Source organism: Dicentrarchus labrax, unplaced genomic scaffold (assembly GCF_905237075.1).
Source record: "Dicentrarchus labrax unplaced genomic scaffold, dlabrax2021, whole genome shotgun sequence".
Lineage (NCBI taxonomy): Eukaryota > Metazoa > Chordata > Actinopteri > Moronidae > Dicentrarchus > Dicentrarchus labrax.
Genome location: NW_026136703.1, coordinates 22,175,545 through 22,195,151, shown reverse-complemented (window position 1 = coordinate 22,195,151; position 19,607 = coordinate 22,175,545). Strand labels below are relative to the sequence as shown.

At 39.1% G+C, this 19,607-nt stretch overlaps 1 protein-coding gene across 9 annotated transcripts in view; it reads right to left on the bottom strand.

Moving 5' to 3' along the window:
- Positions 1 to 19,607, bottom strand: part of dctn1b (dynactin 1b) — a 44,236-nt gene that overhangs the window by 20,431 nt on the left and 4,198 nt on the right. For 3 of the 9 annotated variants that reach the window (XM_051381580.1, XM_051381542.1, XM_051381551.1), the window contains exons 2-5: positions 14,545 to 14,796; positions 12,463 to 12,541; positions 8,838 to 8,869; positions 6,217 to 6,261 (exon numbers count right to left, since the gene is read on the bottom strand). In XM_051381580.1, the coding sequence (XP_051237540.1) occupies positions 6,217 to 6,261; positions 8,838 to 8,869; positions 12,463 to 12,541; positions 14,545 to 14,772 (384 nt within the window). In that variant the 5' untranslated portion in view covers positions 14,773 to 14,796. Of the gene's footprint in view, positions 1 to 5,940; positions 6,184 to 6,216; positions 6,262 to 8,837; positions 8,870 to 12,462; positions 12,542 to 14,544; positions 14,797 to 19,607 lie in introns of those variants that run through there. The other 6 variants (XM_051381570.1, XM_051381588.1, XM_051381596.1 and 3 more) reach the window with 4 other exon arrangements.

The following is a 19,607-nucleotide window of genomic DNA, read 5'->3' as shown; positions in this document are numbered from 1 at the left end:
CATAATCCATTTGCCGGAGCCCTCGGTCGGTGCCTCCCTTTTCCTTTCCGCTCCGATTACGACTCTGACATCTTGCTACAAGCGAGCCTCCGACCTGCTACTGCTCACAGGAGACGCCTCGCCTCCCCTAACCTTCCTCTCCTCCCTCCTCCCCTCTGTCTCACCCCCCCTCCCTTCCTGCTGCCTCTCTCTCTCTCTCTCTCTCCTCTCTCGCTCTGCTTATTGTGATTTGTCAGCCCAGCCAATGCCCTGCTCCGGCATTACATCACAGTGCACCCTCCCTCCCTCCCTCCCTCCCTCCCCATGCTGCTCACCCACTCATCACCACCTCTACCAGAGACAGACAGGGAGGGATGGGTGAGACAGTGTATGTGTGTGTGTGAAGCAGTGGCTGGGGGGCAGACAGAGAAGAAGGATGTGAGATAGAGGAGGGCAGGGCTGTAAACGGAGGTGAGAGGGAGGAAAATGAGCAGCAACGCTGATGCAAGCCTCTCTTGTCTCCTAGCAACAGTCTCCGAGCCCTCCTATGGGCTCATTTAACTGAGACAAAAACAATGAGCATCAGGAGGAGGAAACACCTGATCTGTGTTACAAATTAAAGAAGGTTTAAGTTGTATCAAATATACCTGTTTATTATTTTATATTTATTTTAAATCCACTGCCCCGTTCCTCCTGAAACTGTCAGAGGTGATTTATTTTTAGTAAATGTTAAAGGATGTTCGCTAAATTTATTGTTTTCACTTAATTTCTTCAGTCACACCTGTTAATGCATCTTATCTGGATATTGTCTACAGTCTTTTGTAGCACATAACGGTGGTTTTAGTTTGTATTTATGATTATTACAATGTTTTTGTGCTGCACTCTTCGTCTTACTTCTCAAAGAAAATAACATTTTTACCTGGTTAAATAAAGTAAACATTTTAAATAATGTTTATTTATATTAACACTCTCTTATTCAATCCCTCACGTTCATTTTCATACATAATCTAATGCAATTAATCTGTATAATCCAATTAGCAGTTTATGAATGTCATAACCAAAAACACACAAACAGCTTCTATTTAAAATAATATTGTACATATTCTCTCTTATTGTCTTTATATCATTTCATATATAATTTAGAATGTTATAGTTTTCTATCTATTCTTTTTGACTTTCATCTTTAATTATATTTCTTCTTTTTCTGTGTTTATTTTTATCATTAACAGGAAGGCAAATCAACCTGATTCTGTAAGATTCTGATCATTTAAAGGAGCACTTTAATATTGTATTTGCATTCAGTTGAAGGGGAAAGATTTGTGATTAAAGGGTTGAAATCGAAGCAGCAGAGGACGAGACATTCTTGACTTTAGTCTCAACACATTTCCCACAATGCAACTCAATAGCATCTTTTGTGAAACCCTTACTGCCTGGTTAAACCCTCAAACCTCAAAGACCGTAGTCTCTAACCTCAGACCGACATATTAACACATATATTCTGTATATATGTGAGAACTCCTCGTGAATAAACTGAGTCCCTCCTTTAAACCCAAACTGCCATGAAGCTGTCCTCGTGGATTTACAACATTACCCACAACAGCCTAATATTTAATGGATCGCTGCCACCGTATTAGCCTGATAATGACACTGGAGCGCCATTTCATTTCACTTTATTATTCATATATTATCGCACTGAAATCACTGAAATGAATGAATGTGGGCAGCAACTCAAAGGTCTGCTATCACAAATCTGTGATGGGTGACAAATTCCTATTGTCTCACAGTAAAAACCCTCACATTGCCCAATAATCATGTCTGTCCTATAATGATTACTTGTTCTAATGAAGGCGAACACAAACTACAACCACCAGTATCAGAATTAAGTCTCACACAAAACGGTAGGCTTGAGATTAGGAGGTAAGACTGATTGTCGTAAAGGGAGTTTTTAGTGATTTAATAGGTCAATTCCTTCTTTAACAGCCAAGAACCATTTGAGTAGCTATCGTAATATCTTTCTCAGCACCACTAATCTCCTTCTCTGCACCAGCAGCTCAGCAGGAAGAGAGAAGAGGTGTAAGAGGATTAATTCAGTGGGGATACTGTGATTAGCTTGCAAGCTTTAAACCTGAAATACTTTGTGGGCTTGAGAAATGGCAGAAGGTAATTTGAGACTGATGACCGAGGCCATATAGTGCTTTTTTGTAATATGATATGATAGCGAGTATTAAGGAATTGATTATTTAAGAAAATAGATTATTACGCGACAGACAGAAGCAGGACTTGAGCAGTCTGAGCTGCTGAAGCAGAAATAAAAACAGTTTATGTGTATCCATTACAGAGCAGTGGAGGGAAATCTGTCCTGTTGAAATATTAAACATCTTTCTCTGTAATCCGCTCACTTTCTCTCCATCACACTGCTAAGTGCTGCTCTGAGAGGGCATCCACCGCTGGAGTGATGGGAGTGAGACAGACAGACAGAGAGGATGATGGGATGGGTGGTGGATGTATCATGTTCCTGCTTTCCCAGCACACAGTGGGAGAGAGAGAGAGAGAGAGAGAGGATATCTGCCTCTGGGGTCACTGCTCTGCAGCCTCCAGCAGGACAAAGAGGGGATAAAATTACTGCCCAGGAAGCATTAACACAGCAGAACTCAACACGCTCCGCTTGTACTGCAAAACGGCGACTGCTCTTATTACGTACTCGAGGAAACTTTAGAAAGACCGACAAAGTTTATCTCTTAGTTTTAAAGTTATATTACTTCTGCATGAAGGTAATTTCCTCCTAGGGGATGAGGAGGACATGAACCTCCTCACACAAGCATACGTCATCGTATTTATAGCTAAATTAATACTTTGGGTTACACTGTTTACACAAAATTAAAGGAATTTACCAGCCAGAAAACAACAATTGTACTCCACTATGTGGCTGGTAAAATCTAAATATTCACTAGCTCAGTTAGTTCCCAACCTTTTTCTTTAAGGGACCCTTTTTCAGCGCTTCACTAAGTGACATTACTTCATATTATATTAAATGCATAACCCTAACATCAACTGATAAACAACAATGAACAAAGTTTGAGCAGATAATTTCCTGTGAATATTGATCAGAGATGAGTTTCGCTGATATTTTTAAGAACTTTTTGTACAATTCTCTGTCTGCACTGTTGTTTTTTAACAATCGTACGTATTTAAGAGGCTTTTTTGACATATTTAGTATTTTCTTCTCCCCGGACCTCGGCCATTTGATTTAACTGTGTACTTTTCTAAAGCAGGCTGTTTATCAGAGATTGAAGCTCTATAAATATAGTTTGTGTTCATGTCTTCAAAGTTTAGATCTTAAATAATAATCTTTAAACTTTAAAAATAAAATTAGATTTTGTTTTCTTCACAGAAATGAATATAATGCTGAGATAAAGGTCTATGATGTATATCTTTAAAGTTTTCTTACACTTTTTAAAATCAAGAAGGCCTTATAACCCCCCCATGAAGCTTTAGCCATTTGGCCGGTGGATAAAACTGTTAATTTTGCACCCTGACCCCGTGTGAGGATTTGACCACATAATGCAACTTTTTAGCAATCCCTTCAGAATCAGGACAAACAGAGAGGGACTGTTTGTCCTGATTCTGAAGTTTCAGTTAGTACTCACACACATATCTCTCTACACAGTGTCCTATAACTGTCCAGTCAGTATAATCCAGAGGGGAGAAGATCTGATACTGTGTGCTCATCTGAGTCAGCTTCAATTTAAGTCTGCAAGGAGACATTTTTCACCCCGGGTTTCCTCCTCTCAGGCGTCATAAAGGTTGCCTTATACGTCAAGGTTTCTGTGGAGATGCAGTCTGAGAGAACAGGCTCCTCCTGTGCATGCTCTCTGGGTTTAATCTAGATTTTTATTTACAATTAAAGCCGTAGTACAGACATTTTTTGGACTTGGCCGAGAGTTAGATAAGAAAATTTATGCCATTCTCATGTCTGTACAGTTAATATGAGTCTGAGTCACTGTTTTACAGGTGTTTATGTGCTGTGTCAGTGTCATTATTATTATTAAGTGTTATTGTGTGTTATTGACAACAACTCGATTCAAATTAAACTCATATTACTGGGAAAATAAGAATAACACAGTTTCATAATAATGAGCTAAACTTTGTTTTTAATTATGTTCATTCTTTCACATATTTGATCATATTTATTTATTCGTTATTGAACATTTTGTAGCACCATAGAAAAATATGTTTTTGTACTTTAGAGGCTAAAGGCTAAAATTAAAGACTGGATACGAAATGTCTGTTTTTTTGGTCCTATGACCTTCAGCTGGAGGACAAGTAGATATAGACTGAGTTTCCATTTTGGGGTGAGCTCCTCCATTTAAAGAACAGTTCACACTTCCTTAATATTTTCTGTTATTCATGACTTTTATCTCTATTAATCTCTACCGGTACATTTCTGGCTCGTCTATAAATGGGATGCATCATCTATTTTGGCATTTCCCTGCATGTCCTGAACCTTTTAAGTGACATTTACCACCCATATACCTCGGTTAGATCTCCCAAAGACTAAAATGAGCTCCTGATTTTGAAAGTCATCCCCGCTGAGGAGGAGATGCAGAACAAGAGACGATAAAGTAGAGCCGAGCTGACAGGGAATCCATACTCTGCAGGTCTGTTCTCTGCAGGCGGGAGGGCAGCGGATTTCACCTCCGTCACAGTCTGACATTTTCAAGACAGTGCAGCAGAGGAACGCCTGCATGTATGACTCAGCGGAGGGTGATTGTTAAAGAGCACCGGACTGTCAGCACAGAGCTTGAGAGTCACAGTATATCATATCATACTGTGTCATATTCTTATGGCGTCTTGTTCGATGTACAGTACATTTAAAGATGATGTAAAATTGGTTCATATTCTGTATTCTGGGATTCAGTGCAGCTGCTAGGACACAACAGGTGTGTCTCAGACACTAAAATAAACTGTGATGTGTTGCCAGATCTGTCATTTACTCCTTTATGGCATCATTTGATAGTTAAAGTTTGTCATCTTTTTACCACAATTCATGAAAAACTATCCAGACAGAACAGAAAAGTTTCGGCTGTTTCTTTTAATCCATTTTATATCCCCTATCCTAAGATTTTTGTAGATTTTAAAGTCAGATTTTCAAACGTTTTTAACAGTTAAAAGAACGGACAGATATATTCTTTGTTGTCGTTTTAATATAAAATAATAATACAGAGCCTTAATGATAGTTCACAGTAGAGAGCAGGAGGGATACAATAGGACAAAGGCTCCCTGGGCTGCAGCTAACTAAATATTTTTATTATCAATTAATCTTCAATTCAATTAATCTTTTATATACGTGTATAAATCTAACATGTAAGTGACATCTTGACATCCAACCCAAAGATATTCAATTTACACTGACGTATAAACAAAGAAAAATAGCAAATCCTCACATTTTGAGAGGCTTTGCTTTACCTAAACGATGGATCGATTATCAGAACTGATGACATTTCTGTCAATGGACAAACTGGCCCCAACTGCTGTCACACATCTGTCTAACACCACTGTAACACCAGTACGTCATTTAACTTTTACAGATGTGACATCGCAGAGGCAACAAGCGGTAAACATGGCTAAAAAAAACAAAGTGCCTTCAGCTGCAGTTTCTTCCAAAACCCTCTGAATGTCCCCTCAGAAACCCCCCGTGCCTTCACAGACGTCTACATTACCTACAGGAACTGACAGATTCTCTAAAACCCTGATTATTGGATATAATATGTGTGTGCAACAACCATTAGAACAACAGATTTCCTAGACGTTGTCGGGATTTAGATTTTTAAAAGAAGATAATTTGTCATTTTCCTCTCAATGATCATTAAATGAGTTAATATGAGATGATCTGTTTCACTACAACATGCTTTTAAAATGCACAGAAAGCAGACAAACACAGACACCGTGTGCCAAACAGACCAGAGCGCTGCGCACGGTGAGGACAGGTGACAGGAAGCGGCGGCGCGGCGGACACACAGGCGTCACCTCTCGCTCGTTCTCTACCGGCTTCCACTCACTCGCACATGAACACAGAGCCGTTCGGTGACAAGACCAAGGATGGCGATGCGGTGAGCTGAGAGGAATCATGGGGTACATGAGGGGTGATGGAGGCCCTGTTGCCATGCAGCAGAGAGGCCATTCAGAGCCACGGTTACCACGGTTACTACGGTCATCATCATAACATTACCACTGTACCGAGGTTAGAGAAACATGCACCACCTTTTTGGGCTTCACTCCTCGCTGCGTGGTCGAAGGAAAGAAGGGAAGGAAGTGAGGAAGGAAGGGAGGGAGGGTTGAAGTTAAAGGTCAAACGTTTGTCAGAGGCATGCTTAGAGGTGACGGGGGGGGACCGCAGTGAGTCGGCGCTCTTCGTCGGTGACCTCAATCAAATAACACAGTGCACATATTTCATTTCACTTTCACACACACACATTTCTTCATTCAGTTCACATAAAAGATCCAATTTAAAATGTTTCAAACGTGAACGATGAGTTATTAAATCAGTGTCTCTCTTCACTGTGAAGAATAAATAATATTCTTATGAATCTGCTGCATAGATTTGATTTTTTTTCCTCCTCAACACATTTACAGCTCCGGGAAATGAGAATCTTTTTACAATTAGTTTTTCACATTTTTGTGTTTTATCACAGGGACAAACTAATAAAAATGCAAACCAAGAGCTCTTATAAATTAAACATACTGAGCACTTCTGTACAATGTCGAATTTAATGAGGAGAGACGATAATGAAGGTGTTTACATACTTAAAGTGTCCATATAACTATTTACTGTTACATTTATACTTTCTTACATGTGCAACTGTCTAATTCTAATATTTCTGTTTTTAAAAAACCACCATGTCTCTCTTTCTTCCTCTTAATCTTTCTCTTGAAGAATGAGACTGAATAAAATAAAATAAAATACAGGTCACTAACCGATGGGTCTGTGAAACATACAGTAAATGTCAGCTGTAACATTATGAACATGCTGACATTTGAATCTGAATCCTGTGACATCTGACCGGATATGATAAAAGCTGATGATCAGACATTTGGGATTACAGTATGTCGGATTCTCCGCAGCTTTAGAAGTTAATAGATTTTAAGTGTGGCTGTTAAAACTCCACATTTTGTATTTGTTACATAAAATGAGGTCAACAAACTTTATTTAGTTCATAAAAAATGAATAAATTATAGTGTTTCCACTTGTTAAATTAAAGAAAAGCATCCTACAGCTACTTTCGATCTTCCATCCTCCAAAATTAACTTTACTGCATATATAATAAGATTTTTATTACTATTATTATTATTCTACACATTAAGTTCAAGGTTTACTAGGATATTTTTTAGAAGATATTATCTACTGAGAAGATGGCAGCTGTGACTCAGCATAAGTTTCTTTTTTTTTTGATTTCCTCGAATAGTGAAAGAAATCTTGAAAAATAAATATAAAATTATAATTTCTACCCATGATTATGACTTGGGGGATAATAGATTTTAGTCACTACTCTTTTCTGGACATTGTGGCTGATGGGTGACTAAATGCGATGCTATTAATCTAAAATATTCTTAATAAAGTCCAGACTCATATTATCCATATCCATATATAGTGCAGTCAGCTGGATCTCTGCATTATAAAATGTAGAATTAATGAAAACATTTAAAATTTAGCTTTGATTTAAAAATTTTAAAAGTTGAGAATTATTGAATTATTATTAAATTATTATAATAGTTATTTTAATCCCATGCTTTTACTGCATACTTGTACAACCGGTGAGCACAACAGCAAAACTAATACAAAGCATGAAATCTAATTATTGGTAATTATCAGATTTTTTTGTCCACAAAATAACTCAATCGTGGCTGAACACCGAGCTCAATAGAGCAAAAATAAACGAGTAATACAGTAGAGTAATAACTAAAGCTTCCTACTTTATTTTAATTCAAACAGTTGATCTCAAGGGACTTCTTGTATTTGTTTCACTTAATAAATCATCTGTCGCTGTAGCACAACAGACAGTTAGTGTATTTATAAGTAAACATCGCCCTCTGCTGGTCGGATGTGAAAACAGAAAACTTCAGCTGTCGATGTAAGAAAATCTCATTTTGTTCAGTTTGTATAAATTGGTAAATTCACATATTCTGGGATTATTTATGATTATTTAAAAGAAATCTGTAATTAAATTATGGAGGAAGATTATGTGCATTTATGAAGGAAAGAGTAATAAAAAGTAATATATGATCTCTAGACCATTCTCCACCCTTTAACAGGCATGTATAAAAGAAGAATTAATAGTTTATAATATTTAACTTTATGTATATTACTTCTTTTTACGGTAAATTACTAAATTGTCAGCATGTCACAGATAGAAATTTACATTTAATGCACTGAGAGACTTTTCATACCTCTTATAACACCATATTGGGCAAAATAAATGCACCTAATCATAAAAAATGCTAAATATAAATGTCAATAAACTCATTGAGGGGCTGCCAAGCATCTTCACACACAACTACAACTAACAAAACCTGTAAAAAAAGGAAGAGTTTTCTTTTTAAAGGCAGTCTGAAATGGATGAACTGAACTCTCAGCAGTTGCAGGTGTTGCATTACCTCCTCACAGTCAACACACAGGGTTTACTTTAGATAATATAGAGAGTGTGTGTGTGTGTCTGTGTGTGTGTGTGTGTGTGTGTGTGTGTGTGTGTGTGTGTGTGTGTGTGTGTGTGTGTGTGTGAGTGTGAGAGTGTAAAAGTCCAGGTGTGTGCTGCCGTATCTGCTTCTGACTTCCTGCAGGGGAACTTTGTGTTGTGACTCACCAGTTTAGTGGACTTGGGCGTCTCCAGGATCTCTGAGGAGATAAAAAAAAAGAAGAAAAAGGCAAACAAAGAAAATGAGAGACAATCTTTCATATTATCATCAATGTTTACAGTCTTTTTACAAGGTATAAAGTCCCACAAAGATCCTGGAGCAAACAGATTAAAGTCAACACTGATAGCAGACTGTTAGAGACACGGTGGATAAACTGCACGAACCACAAACACCTCTCTGACATTAATTTCTGTGTCCATTTTCTCCCTTCAGATGATACTGGAAGAAAGCGACTGTTACTTGTAGCAGCAGAACAACGTTAAACACACAGAGAAAGAAAGAGAGAGAAATCCACATCTTGTAAGATCAGTAATAATAAATGTATTATCTCAATCTTCCTCTCGTATGCCGGGGGGGGTATCAAGGAGTAAGAACCAGAGGGATGTGAGTGAAATCTGAGCAACTTTACAGGAGAGCCAAAACAAAAAATGCCCCTATATGTCCTGACTTTGTTTATTAAATTAAATCTTTAATATTAAAACCTCATAAACACGTGGATGACGATAAACTTCATGAACAATATTTTGACTTTTTTTTTGGAAGAGCCTCATAAAGTTCAGTGTTTGGTTTCTGATTAATAACTCTGGATTCACGAGAGCCATTTTGCCAGTAGAAAGAGCTCATCAAGATATATATAAATATATAAAAATATAATTCTCATCCAAAATGTCACATACACCCCTCTGGTTCTCACCCTTAGAAATAAAATCTGTTTAATAAACACTGTGAAAGAGTCCATTTTAAGACATCAGATTAGAGCTGGGAATGATGAGATTTAAATTATGAATGCTATAATGTTGAGATAAACAGCTGCTAGGGACTAATATTAACCAGTTATAGGATATTACAGATGAAGTGATTTCACTTCGCCATAAATATGGCGTCTTTTATAGTTTTTTAAGAGAGAAAAAGGCTTGAAATCGTAAATCAGATACTTTATTGTGAGGCCGTATTGTCCAGCTCTATATCAGATCAGTCTATAAAAACTGTATTTCTCCTCACAGTGTGACAGGAGCTAAAGAAGTTAAACAACCTTTGTACAACCACAGTAACAATCAGACCAGGACTCCCTCTTTATAGAATATTTTAAAGTTTCATTCATGTCAACTACAGATAAATAAATTACATGTGACAATTACATCAGAGAGTTGCAGCTTAACATCCTGTCATTAAATTCTTGTACATGTCTGCAGCAGAAATCACTCTCTAATAACTTTTATATGATGGTTAATTATTAAAGTGGAATAAGTTTTAGCCTGTGATTTTTTTTTTTTCTCTTTTTTTAATGTGAAGAAACATCTCCTGTAACACATCTGAATCACCTCCCGAGTCTCATTCTGTTCCTGAAACAACAACTCTGCCCCAATGAAGTGAACAAGTGTGTCACCGCTTTAACTCCCCATCTCTCTGCGCCAGGAAGGGGACAAACTGAATTCAATGCACCAACCGAAACCGCCGCCTCCCTGTTTGATGTAGCGGCAGTCAGGCGTTACCATGGAAACAGAGTGCAGCCACTGTTAGCTCCATCCTCCAGAGGATAAAAACATATTGGTGACCAGATGTGGAAAGTTTAGGCAATTTCTTTTTCTCGTGTCAAACAGTAGAGAAAGAGGATAATAATTCTGTATTTTATCTATTTATGGTACATTTAAATCTCTCTTTGATCAGGTAGAATAAAAAAAGGGGATTTTATACACAGTAAGAGATATATTTAAAGCTGTTCTGGAGCTGTCAACACAATATTCCTCAGCAGAAGTGTTGCTAACGGCCTTTGTGGTGAGATTACTGTGGGTTTAATTTTGTCCTATCCTGCAGTCCTTATTGAGAGTGAATTATGATGTTGTTAGCTGGTAATTGTACCCAAAACAAGTTTAAGTACTTTGCTGATTTCCATTATAATTTTGTCTCTCATCTCCTCTTCCCAAAAAGAGAGACAAACGCGTCAACACCAAACAAGTCGTGTTTACTCTTACCTGAGTCAAAAGAAACATGTTTGCTGTCAACAAGAATTCAGATGACCTGTTGTTATTAAGTTCAGTTTAACATTTACAGAACATTTAACCCTTAAAAGCTTTACTGGATCAGGAGTGCACACAGAGGGGGCTCAAACCAACAACCTTAGCAGTGCTGGTGCCACACTCTGCTTGACTGAAACCACACAGTGTCCCTGTAATGAGATATTGAGGCACATTTATATTTCAGGCCTTTAGCAGAAACTCTAGACCACAGGGACATACATTGGGTGAGCAGATGGAGTTACACTGCCTTGCTTAAGGGCGTGTATACACTGATACAGAAATGAGGCCTCATCTCATATGAAAATGACCTTTACAGATGCCAAAATAATCAGGTTTATTCATGTGTAAAGGTCGGCACAATGTGAAATGACTTGTCCATTGGCAATTTTCTGTGGTGGTCCCAGTAATAAACGTTAGAAATGCAGTTTCAGAACAAAACTTATTGAACGTATTCTAATTATAACTAATTATCCATTAACTCCCTCTGCTCTTTCATTCGTTTCTCTCTGCGGGATGTCTCTTGTTTTTCTGTGACTCACTCTGTATTGAGTGTCTTTGTCAGAGCGATGTTATTTGGGGTGCTTTAACTGCACGCTCTCCCTCAGGCCTCGCTGTTCATGAAGAGCTGGTTTCTCTCCTACTCTGCTGGACTGTTACAGCGCATATAACCATCGTCTTTACTTCAGCAGTAGGCTTTATGTTGTTTACCAGTTTCACTCCCTCATGGTGAATATCAGGTATTGTATCTGTTGGCACATTGGCAAGGTATGGACTGGTTAGGGATGTGGGTGTGTGTGTGGGCATGGACCACATCCTGATTTTCCACTGGCAATAGCCTCAGAAGGCGAAGCGTGTAAGCAAAAGAAGGTTATTTACTCCAATACTCAACCGACCGATGCAGTTACTTTAGCATTCATGGCGCTGCCTGACATTGCTGCAGTCCGGCCAAAAAAGTGAATGTTTCGTTTAAAAAGGACCATCGTCAGCACAGGTTGCGAATGTAGATTTTGATGTAAAAGGTGTTTTGCAGGACGCTTGGTAACTCACCTGGTAGATGAAGTCTTTACTGCAGCCGGCCCTTTGCTGCATTTCACCCATTAACCTATCAATGTTTACCTGTCCTATCAAAATAAAGGCGTAAAAAGCCCCCCAAAAAGGTAAAAAAACGCAGGTGTTTTGCATCACCAGTACCAGATGAGGATGTTTATGAAATGGATTCAAGAACAAAAATCCTTTCACAACTGTTGTAGCAAAGAGCCCTCACTACTGTGAGAAGTGAGTCAGCATCAGTTTTTATTAACGTTACAAAAAGATGAATTGTTTACCTGCATGCAGTCACGTTGCTGAATAGAGCTGCATGTTTAATGTTCTGAGCATGAACGTCCCTTCGACAAGCTCCATTTTAAAAAGGTCAGGATCGACATGTTTGCACTTTGTCTGAGCAAATTCCCTTTTTTCTTTTTTTACTTATAAAACACCAGCAGAATACTGAAAACCACCGGTTGAATGATGACCAAGGACAGAACCATAACCATCTGAATGTGTGTGTCCTTACCACGTTTTGGGACCTTGCCAGTGCCGGGCTCAGGTGTCTCTGGAGACGTTGTGTCCGCCCCATCATCAACCAGCTGGATCTGAGACACAGAGACGCAGAGACAGACAGAAAGACAGCAAGAGACAGTGAGTCACGTCTTCTGAAACATCAACTATCTTATTCATCAGCAGAGCTGGAAGAGAGGAAGCGACAGATGTTAAAGGGGAGCCACGAAAAACAAAATTGCCTTGATTATCGATGTTCATTCAAATATAGCACTCCCAAAGTGAGTCGTAATTGTCTCTAAATCTCCATAGCAACCTTTAAAACCGCAGTGCAGGGACAGTCAGGGTCAGACAGTCTTTTAAGCCAAGCGGGAGACATAATGAAGAGGATTAGTAATACGACACCTAATCGATACGGAAGCTGACCCATGTGTGTGTCTGTACCTGCACAACTGGGTCACAGGCAGCATCAAAGTGGGCCTTGTGTAAGAACCACTCAAACCAATATAGATTTGTTATTAAGTGTCAAGTGCAAGTGATTTAAGACAACTTGACAACCAGTTTTCTTGAATTAAGAATTGTCTTTAGTGCCAACATTGGGTCCAGGCCTCATGTAGTACAACTCATCTCACAGCGGGGAAAAAACCACCAGCAAGATTATTCTGCATAAATCTGTGTTTCAAGTATATTGAAATCAAAATGAAAGTAAAATAAATGAAAAACAAATGGCCTGAGCTGCCTCACGGTTTGCCAGCTGACTGAACCCTTTTATTGGCACGGGTATTTTGGCACGAGAGCTTCTACAATTTATTAGTTGCTGCGAATATTCTCACGCTCCAATCGGTGCATCTGGGTCTTCGTGCAGGTCGCTGCTCGACCTCGGTTGCACTCAACGATGTAACATCACCTGTAATGTAATTCTCTTGTCCTTCTCTGTGTCACATTCCCTCTCATTTAGGTCTTGGCACTAATGCCGTAGCTTTTTATTTTTGCATCTAACTTGCAGACTATTTTTTACTTCATTTTAGTCAAATTGTTGGTCCCCTTATGCCACTAGTGTTCTGTCTGTGCAGGCAGCCTTACACATCAAGGGGTGTCGATTATGCAACTAGTCAAATCTCACAATGACAACCACACAAATCCTCATCCACTCATCCACATTTGTCCAGTTGAAACATTTGAAACACAAAAGATAAAACAGGTTTAGGATTAAGAAATGGTCTTCGCAGGAGGAGGCCCAATGGGCCTAAGACGTTTAAAAGGTGTCCTGTGGAGATTTGATCTCTGTGTTGTTAGTCTCATGCACGCACGCGACTGCATGTCCGCACACTTTACTGACAATGGTTTCACACTATATCACTGATTGACAGGTGGCAGTAATGTGCCAAGAAATGCTGCAATGTGCCAGCAAAGTGAGGGGAGAGGAAGACTGCTAGCTAGTTAACATGCATGTCAACAAAGCTGGATTTAAAAATGTTTTATGAGGATGGAAATGCATTCGACATGTTCATTAGACCTCAAAGATACACAAACATTTAACTCTACTGTCTGTGCTCTGTGTGAGTGTTTGTTTACTGCTTGTACATGTTGAGAGCTTCGTAACAACATGAGATATCTGACTAAAACCTGCCACAATGAGAAAGTAATAGGAGTTTATTAAATGCACATCAACTTTAAGCAGTGACACAAACAACTCTAATATTTCCCATATTGGTTTTTTTTTTTTTTTCCTCTGGATGTATTTGACTGTCCCCTCCAGGCCCTTACAGGTAATCTCTGATCACTGTAACAGCCTTGGAGGCTTTGCAGTATTATCTGGGAGACAAAAATAAAGCTGTTTTTCATCTGAAAACAACAAAGCAGTAGAAAAACTGCTGGCACCATTCAGACAGCAGAGAGAAATACCAACCCCCACACAAACCCACTGCGTCAAATAAAAAGAAAAACACAATCTCAAACATCTTACAAAATGAAACACTAAACAATCAATAGATGGGAGGTTGTACCGGAGACAATGGCATCATCCTCTGATTCAGGTTTCTATAGCACAGACACATCAAAGCATTTAGGATCTGTACTGAAATAGTTCTGTAGTCACCTGCGACTGCCTCACAAATATCCCGCGATTCTCCTCGCAGGTGAAGTAGCGCTTGCCCTGCACGGTGCCGTCGTTCTTGCCCTTGGCCTCGTCCAGGATGACGCCCACCCATTTTCCGGAGGCAAAGAGCGTGTTGCCGATGTAGGCCACCGTGCCGCGCTGACCCTTCCCGATCACCTCCACCAGGGAGCCCACTTTGACGGGCCGCCCACCCCCGTCCGAGCTCATCCTGCTGCTGCCGCTGCTGGTGGTCTGGGTGGGATACACACACACACACACACACACAAGAGTGTTAAAACAGGAATTCATGTTCACATCAACACTACTGGAAGGCTTACTGGTCAGAGGGAGTCTGTGAAATCAGTTGCCTAATGTGGTCTGTGGCTTTGGAGGAACTTTTTGTCTGAGTCTGAGTCTCTCACCTTGGGCTTGGTGATAACAAATTTACAGAAATCCTACGTTACAAACTGGAGAAAGTGGAGTTGGAGAGTGTAGGAACGCTAAGAACTAAGTGAGGACATCCTGGCACCAGAAGCACCATATTTAACTATTCTTTTATTTAAAATGTGCATCACAAGTTCCCCATCTTTATGGAAGTGCAATACTAAATGGCTGTACCCTTTGGGGTGGTCTCTTTGACCCAGGCGACGACCCCTGTGGCTGACAAATAAAGCCAATGCGAAACTGCAGTTCCTCAAATGGCCACTTGAGGCTGGCTACAGGAAGTGATCAATCTCCGTAAGGTCCCATATTGAACTTAACAGCAGAAATAAACATGTTTACAACCTGGTACAAAAAACAGTTGTGATCTCCATCGCTAACTTTCCCAGTTCATGACAACTGCAGAGGGAGTGAATGTTTATATAACTCACTCGTTTAAGTTACATTAAGGCTTAAAGTGATGCCTAATTAGGCTTTGAACATTATAAATGGGATTTAAACGTCAAGTGTTTGATTTCTGCCACTAGGGGGGTTTCTCACATCAAAACATGTTGGAAAAAATATATATAACATAGTAGTTCTGGTTGTTTTTAGACATTTTGATGCGGAAATGTTACATATTGTACATTTAAGATGATGGTTTAAAGGATTTTGTAGTTTTATGTTACTGTTATGATCCTGGCTCTCTGGTCCATGTGTCATTCTGCTTGTTTTCTGAGGTTGGATCAGTGCACAAAAGTTTCTCTGCATTTACCAAACGTCTATTGAAACACTTACACTTACACCAAATGCATCACCGACTGCCTCCGGAGATAGTATGAGGCAATCAGATTATAACTTGTCCTAAGTGCATTTATAGTTGTACATACTCTGTGCTTGAAACTTGGACTTGGTTTCAATCCGTGATTAAAATTTAAAAGGTTAAACTATCTGAATGGTTAGATGCACGCAATAAATCATTATTTCAGCCCTTTTAAATGGCATACACAGGTTTTATCAGCATTAATGCACAAGATATTTTATTGATAACGTTTACTAAATCATTCTGTAAATGTTAACAGCTTGTAAAACATTGTTGGTGTTCAGTTTCTCTTACAGCACAGTCTGATGCCAATCTGATCACCCTACACTTGCAAGAGTTAAGTGAGTCATTGTTTTACAATAACCACCTTCTGACGTGATAAATAAATGACTTTAGAGCTGTCAGACAGTAATAACTACAGTTGCAAAGCTTCACATCCTGAAGCTGTTCACTGGACATTTGCATTAACAGGTCTTTAACAGGACCATGTCAGCACATAGTGGCTAGAGAGCAAAATGTAGTTTTAGTCTCATTCTGACCTACTGAGCTGTTCAGGACCACACACACAAAAGAAAAAAAGCAAAGGCCTCGTTCCTGCACTCTCTAAATGTCAATGAATGCTTTTAAACAGCAGTGCTTTGCTTTTTAGCTGAGGAGCCAAATTTTTGTGATAAATCCATGGCAACAATCAGAAAACGTTTTCAACCGGGGGGCACATTTTTTACACGAGCTGCAATATATTTCTGCAATCAAATAATCCTGCATAACCCAATTTTACTGTGTGATGTCCTAGAACAGATGGTGACTCAGCAGAACAGAGAGGAACAGATATTATTACCCAGTGAGAGAAACATGGTCTGACTCTCCTTCAGCTTACTGTAAACACACTATCTCTTATATGTGCTGTCGTTTAACTTTAACAATACAGGAAACCTCTGCGGTGGACAGTGAACCAAAACAAGACAGACAAACAGCAACATAAGGGCATTTTTAAATGTGCTAATCTGTCCCATCCTCTGCAGGTTTCTGTTGTATTTCTACATTTTTAAACCTGTTTACAATTTATAAATATACCTTTTATTAACTCAGACAAAACTCCCTACAAATATTAATCAAAAACTTCAATAAATTACTTTTGTATCAATAAGTTCCTTGGTATTCTTTGGATATCAATATTGACCTCATGTGAGCCAATATTCTTTATTTTTTTACATAAACACGTAATAAAAACGTTTGATACCTGCCAGTTTTTGACACTTTTTGATACTGTTGATATCCAAACTTTATTTTAAATTGTGAACATTTTACCATTAAAAAAATAAACTGTTATGGTGACACTGATTCCTAAAGTACCTAAAAACATACTGTTTACATTTCTCTGCTGCAACTCGCAACCTGTTCCTTACCGGTACCGGCCTCCACATACACTAACAATATCTGCAATAAGCTAATATCGGTTCATTTATTGGCTGAATCGGCTCAGCCAATGTTTCGGTTTAACCCTAACGACCATAACATCACACTACAAATTCCACCATCCAGTGAGGGATCATATTTTTATCCTCCTTGGCCTGTTCCTGTGTACTCTCATAAAGTCTATAACGACAGAGTGCTGGATCCTAAATGTGTTAAATCATAAAACGAAAGACTGGGACAGCACTTCCCCTCTTTTAACTTTTTAATGGCGCCACACGGACGTTTCGGGCGAGACGGCCTTCGTTTTTTCTACGAGTGGTCAGCTGATATTGGTTTTTCACTGGCTGATGCCGGTGCCAATATTTCTAGAGCAGTACTGCTGATTTTAAAACAAAGAAAAGTCATGTATACCTTCATTATTCCATGCAGAGTCCATATATAAATATACATGGTTATATAGCCAGTAACATGTTGTTTTATACAGATTTTACATTAATTAATGAAACACAAAAATACATTAGTTTATGCTCCAGATTTCATAACGTAGTATTCGCTACAGTACATCAGAAGAGACGTCACTTAACTGTATTATTATAACATAATTTATTACAGAATAATACAGTTTTAGATTAGATTTGATGTCATTTAGGAGAAAAGTGTTAACGTTTAGAAAAGACGATGGTTACTGAGGAAGGTTATAAGACAGAGCTCAAAACTTTTTCACCACTTTCCCAAAACTCACATCGTCCCACAGCAGCCCCGCTACAAAAGCTGCCTGCAGATATGTTAGGTTTATCGGCCTCGTGAGCGCAGGCGTCGGCTGATAATCGGCCCAATTAATCAGTCTAAATACACGCTGAAGGAGGGCGTCCTCCCCCGAGTGGCGAAATGAATAAGTTAACTTTGTTTCCCAGGTTCTCAGTGAAGACAGCAGTAACATGGAAAGCAATACAAAGGGATTGGCCGTTCCAGGAGGAAGTAAAAACAATCAATATGTAATATGTGGTTTAAATGGGAACGTACAGGCCTTAACAGTCATCCATACAGCACAAGGTTGGGGACATTAAATCTTTAAAAAAGTAAAGGTTGGAATGTGGTAACATAAAGAGTGTTTTGTTAAACTTAAGCTCAAAGACGGTGTCACTTCTTAAGAGGCCATTATCAGCGATTTACGTCTCTCAACTGTAGCCAAGGATTTACTGCTCACAATACAGACTGTATATATATATATATATATATATTTATATGTGTCTATATATTATATTCATGGAAACCAAACGGTTCTCTGCTCAGGCATAACTTACAGCTACAATATCCGTTTCTTTCTCTACCAAAATATCTTCAATATATTCAAACATTTTGTTGGCAAAAACATGGAAAGAGATATTTTAACTCGCTGGTGTGCAGCAAATGCATCCTTGAGCTTTTTCTACGTCACAGTCGAGTCCTCCGATCTTTTATTCAAGCTTTAACATCTACTTAAAGACATCAGTCACTTCAGATTCATAACAGAAGCAGGAATCGTTGGTTTACGGTGCTTCGGGGCGTCTGCACAGCTCAAATGCACCTGTCAACAATCTGCAATCAAACATCCATTGGGGTTTTAAAATTCATGCCTTCATTAAAGTCATAAAATAATTAAAACAAGATGAGTTCGCCTGGCTCCAGCTAACATACTGTAATGAAGCATTCAGTGTTGTTCAGTCATTTGCCATGTGCTGGAAGCAGAGAGGACCCGAGGAGGACGTGCTGAATTATTTAGTGCCACTCTACTCTTAAAAACACACGCAAGCTCACACCGAATACGATGCTAAAAGAAGACGAAAACAGTGATACAGCCTCATTTTTCTGCACCGTAAAACTCTCACAATGCTCTGAGGAAGGCGCTGATGAAACTTGAAGACGGTTGCTGTTTTCTCAAAAAAAAAAAAAGTAAGCTACCGAAACGCTGCCATGCACATGGTTTTAAAAGGATTGTCACCATGTAACGCGGGCTAATTTACAAAGCATATAATCTAAGGGCTATTGTTGGTAAGTAAGGGAGCTCTCAGTGATCTGGAGAAAAAGAAAAGAGTAGCTGAAAGGTATAAAATCTAAGCAGCGAGCACTGATGTCATCCCTCCTGGTGACTGGGAAGCTGCCTGACTCAGAGACGGATGACAAACAGGAAGTCTTCTGGGGCTCGAGGATTGTCCTGTGGTGTGTCCAGTGTCTTGCTGACAACAAAAAAGCCTTAACAAAACCTACTACCTGCCCTGTCATGTATCATCTCCTACTTTACAGGTCCGAGGTGTCACAGAGGGTCTGAACCTTCAACACCACAGCAGCAATGTTGAACCCGGAGGGGGCATCTGAGCCGAACAAAGAGGCGACAATCCAGACAGAGGAATGTAGCCCTGAAATG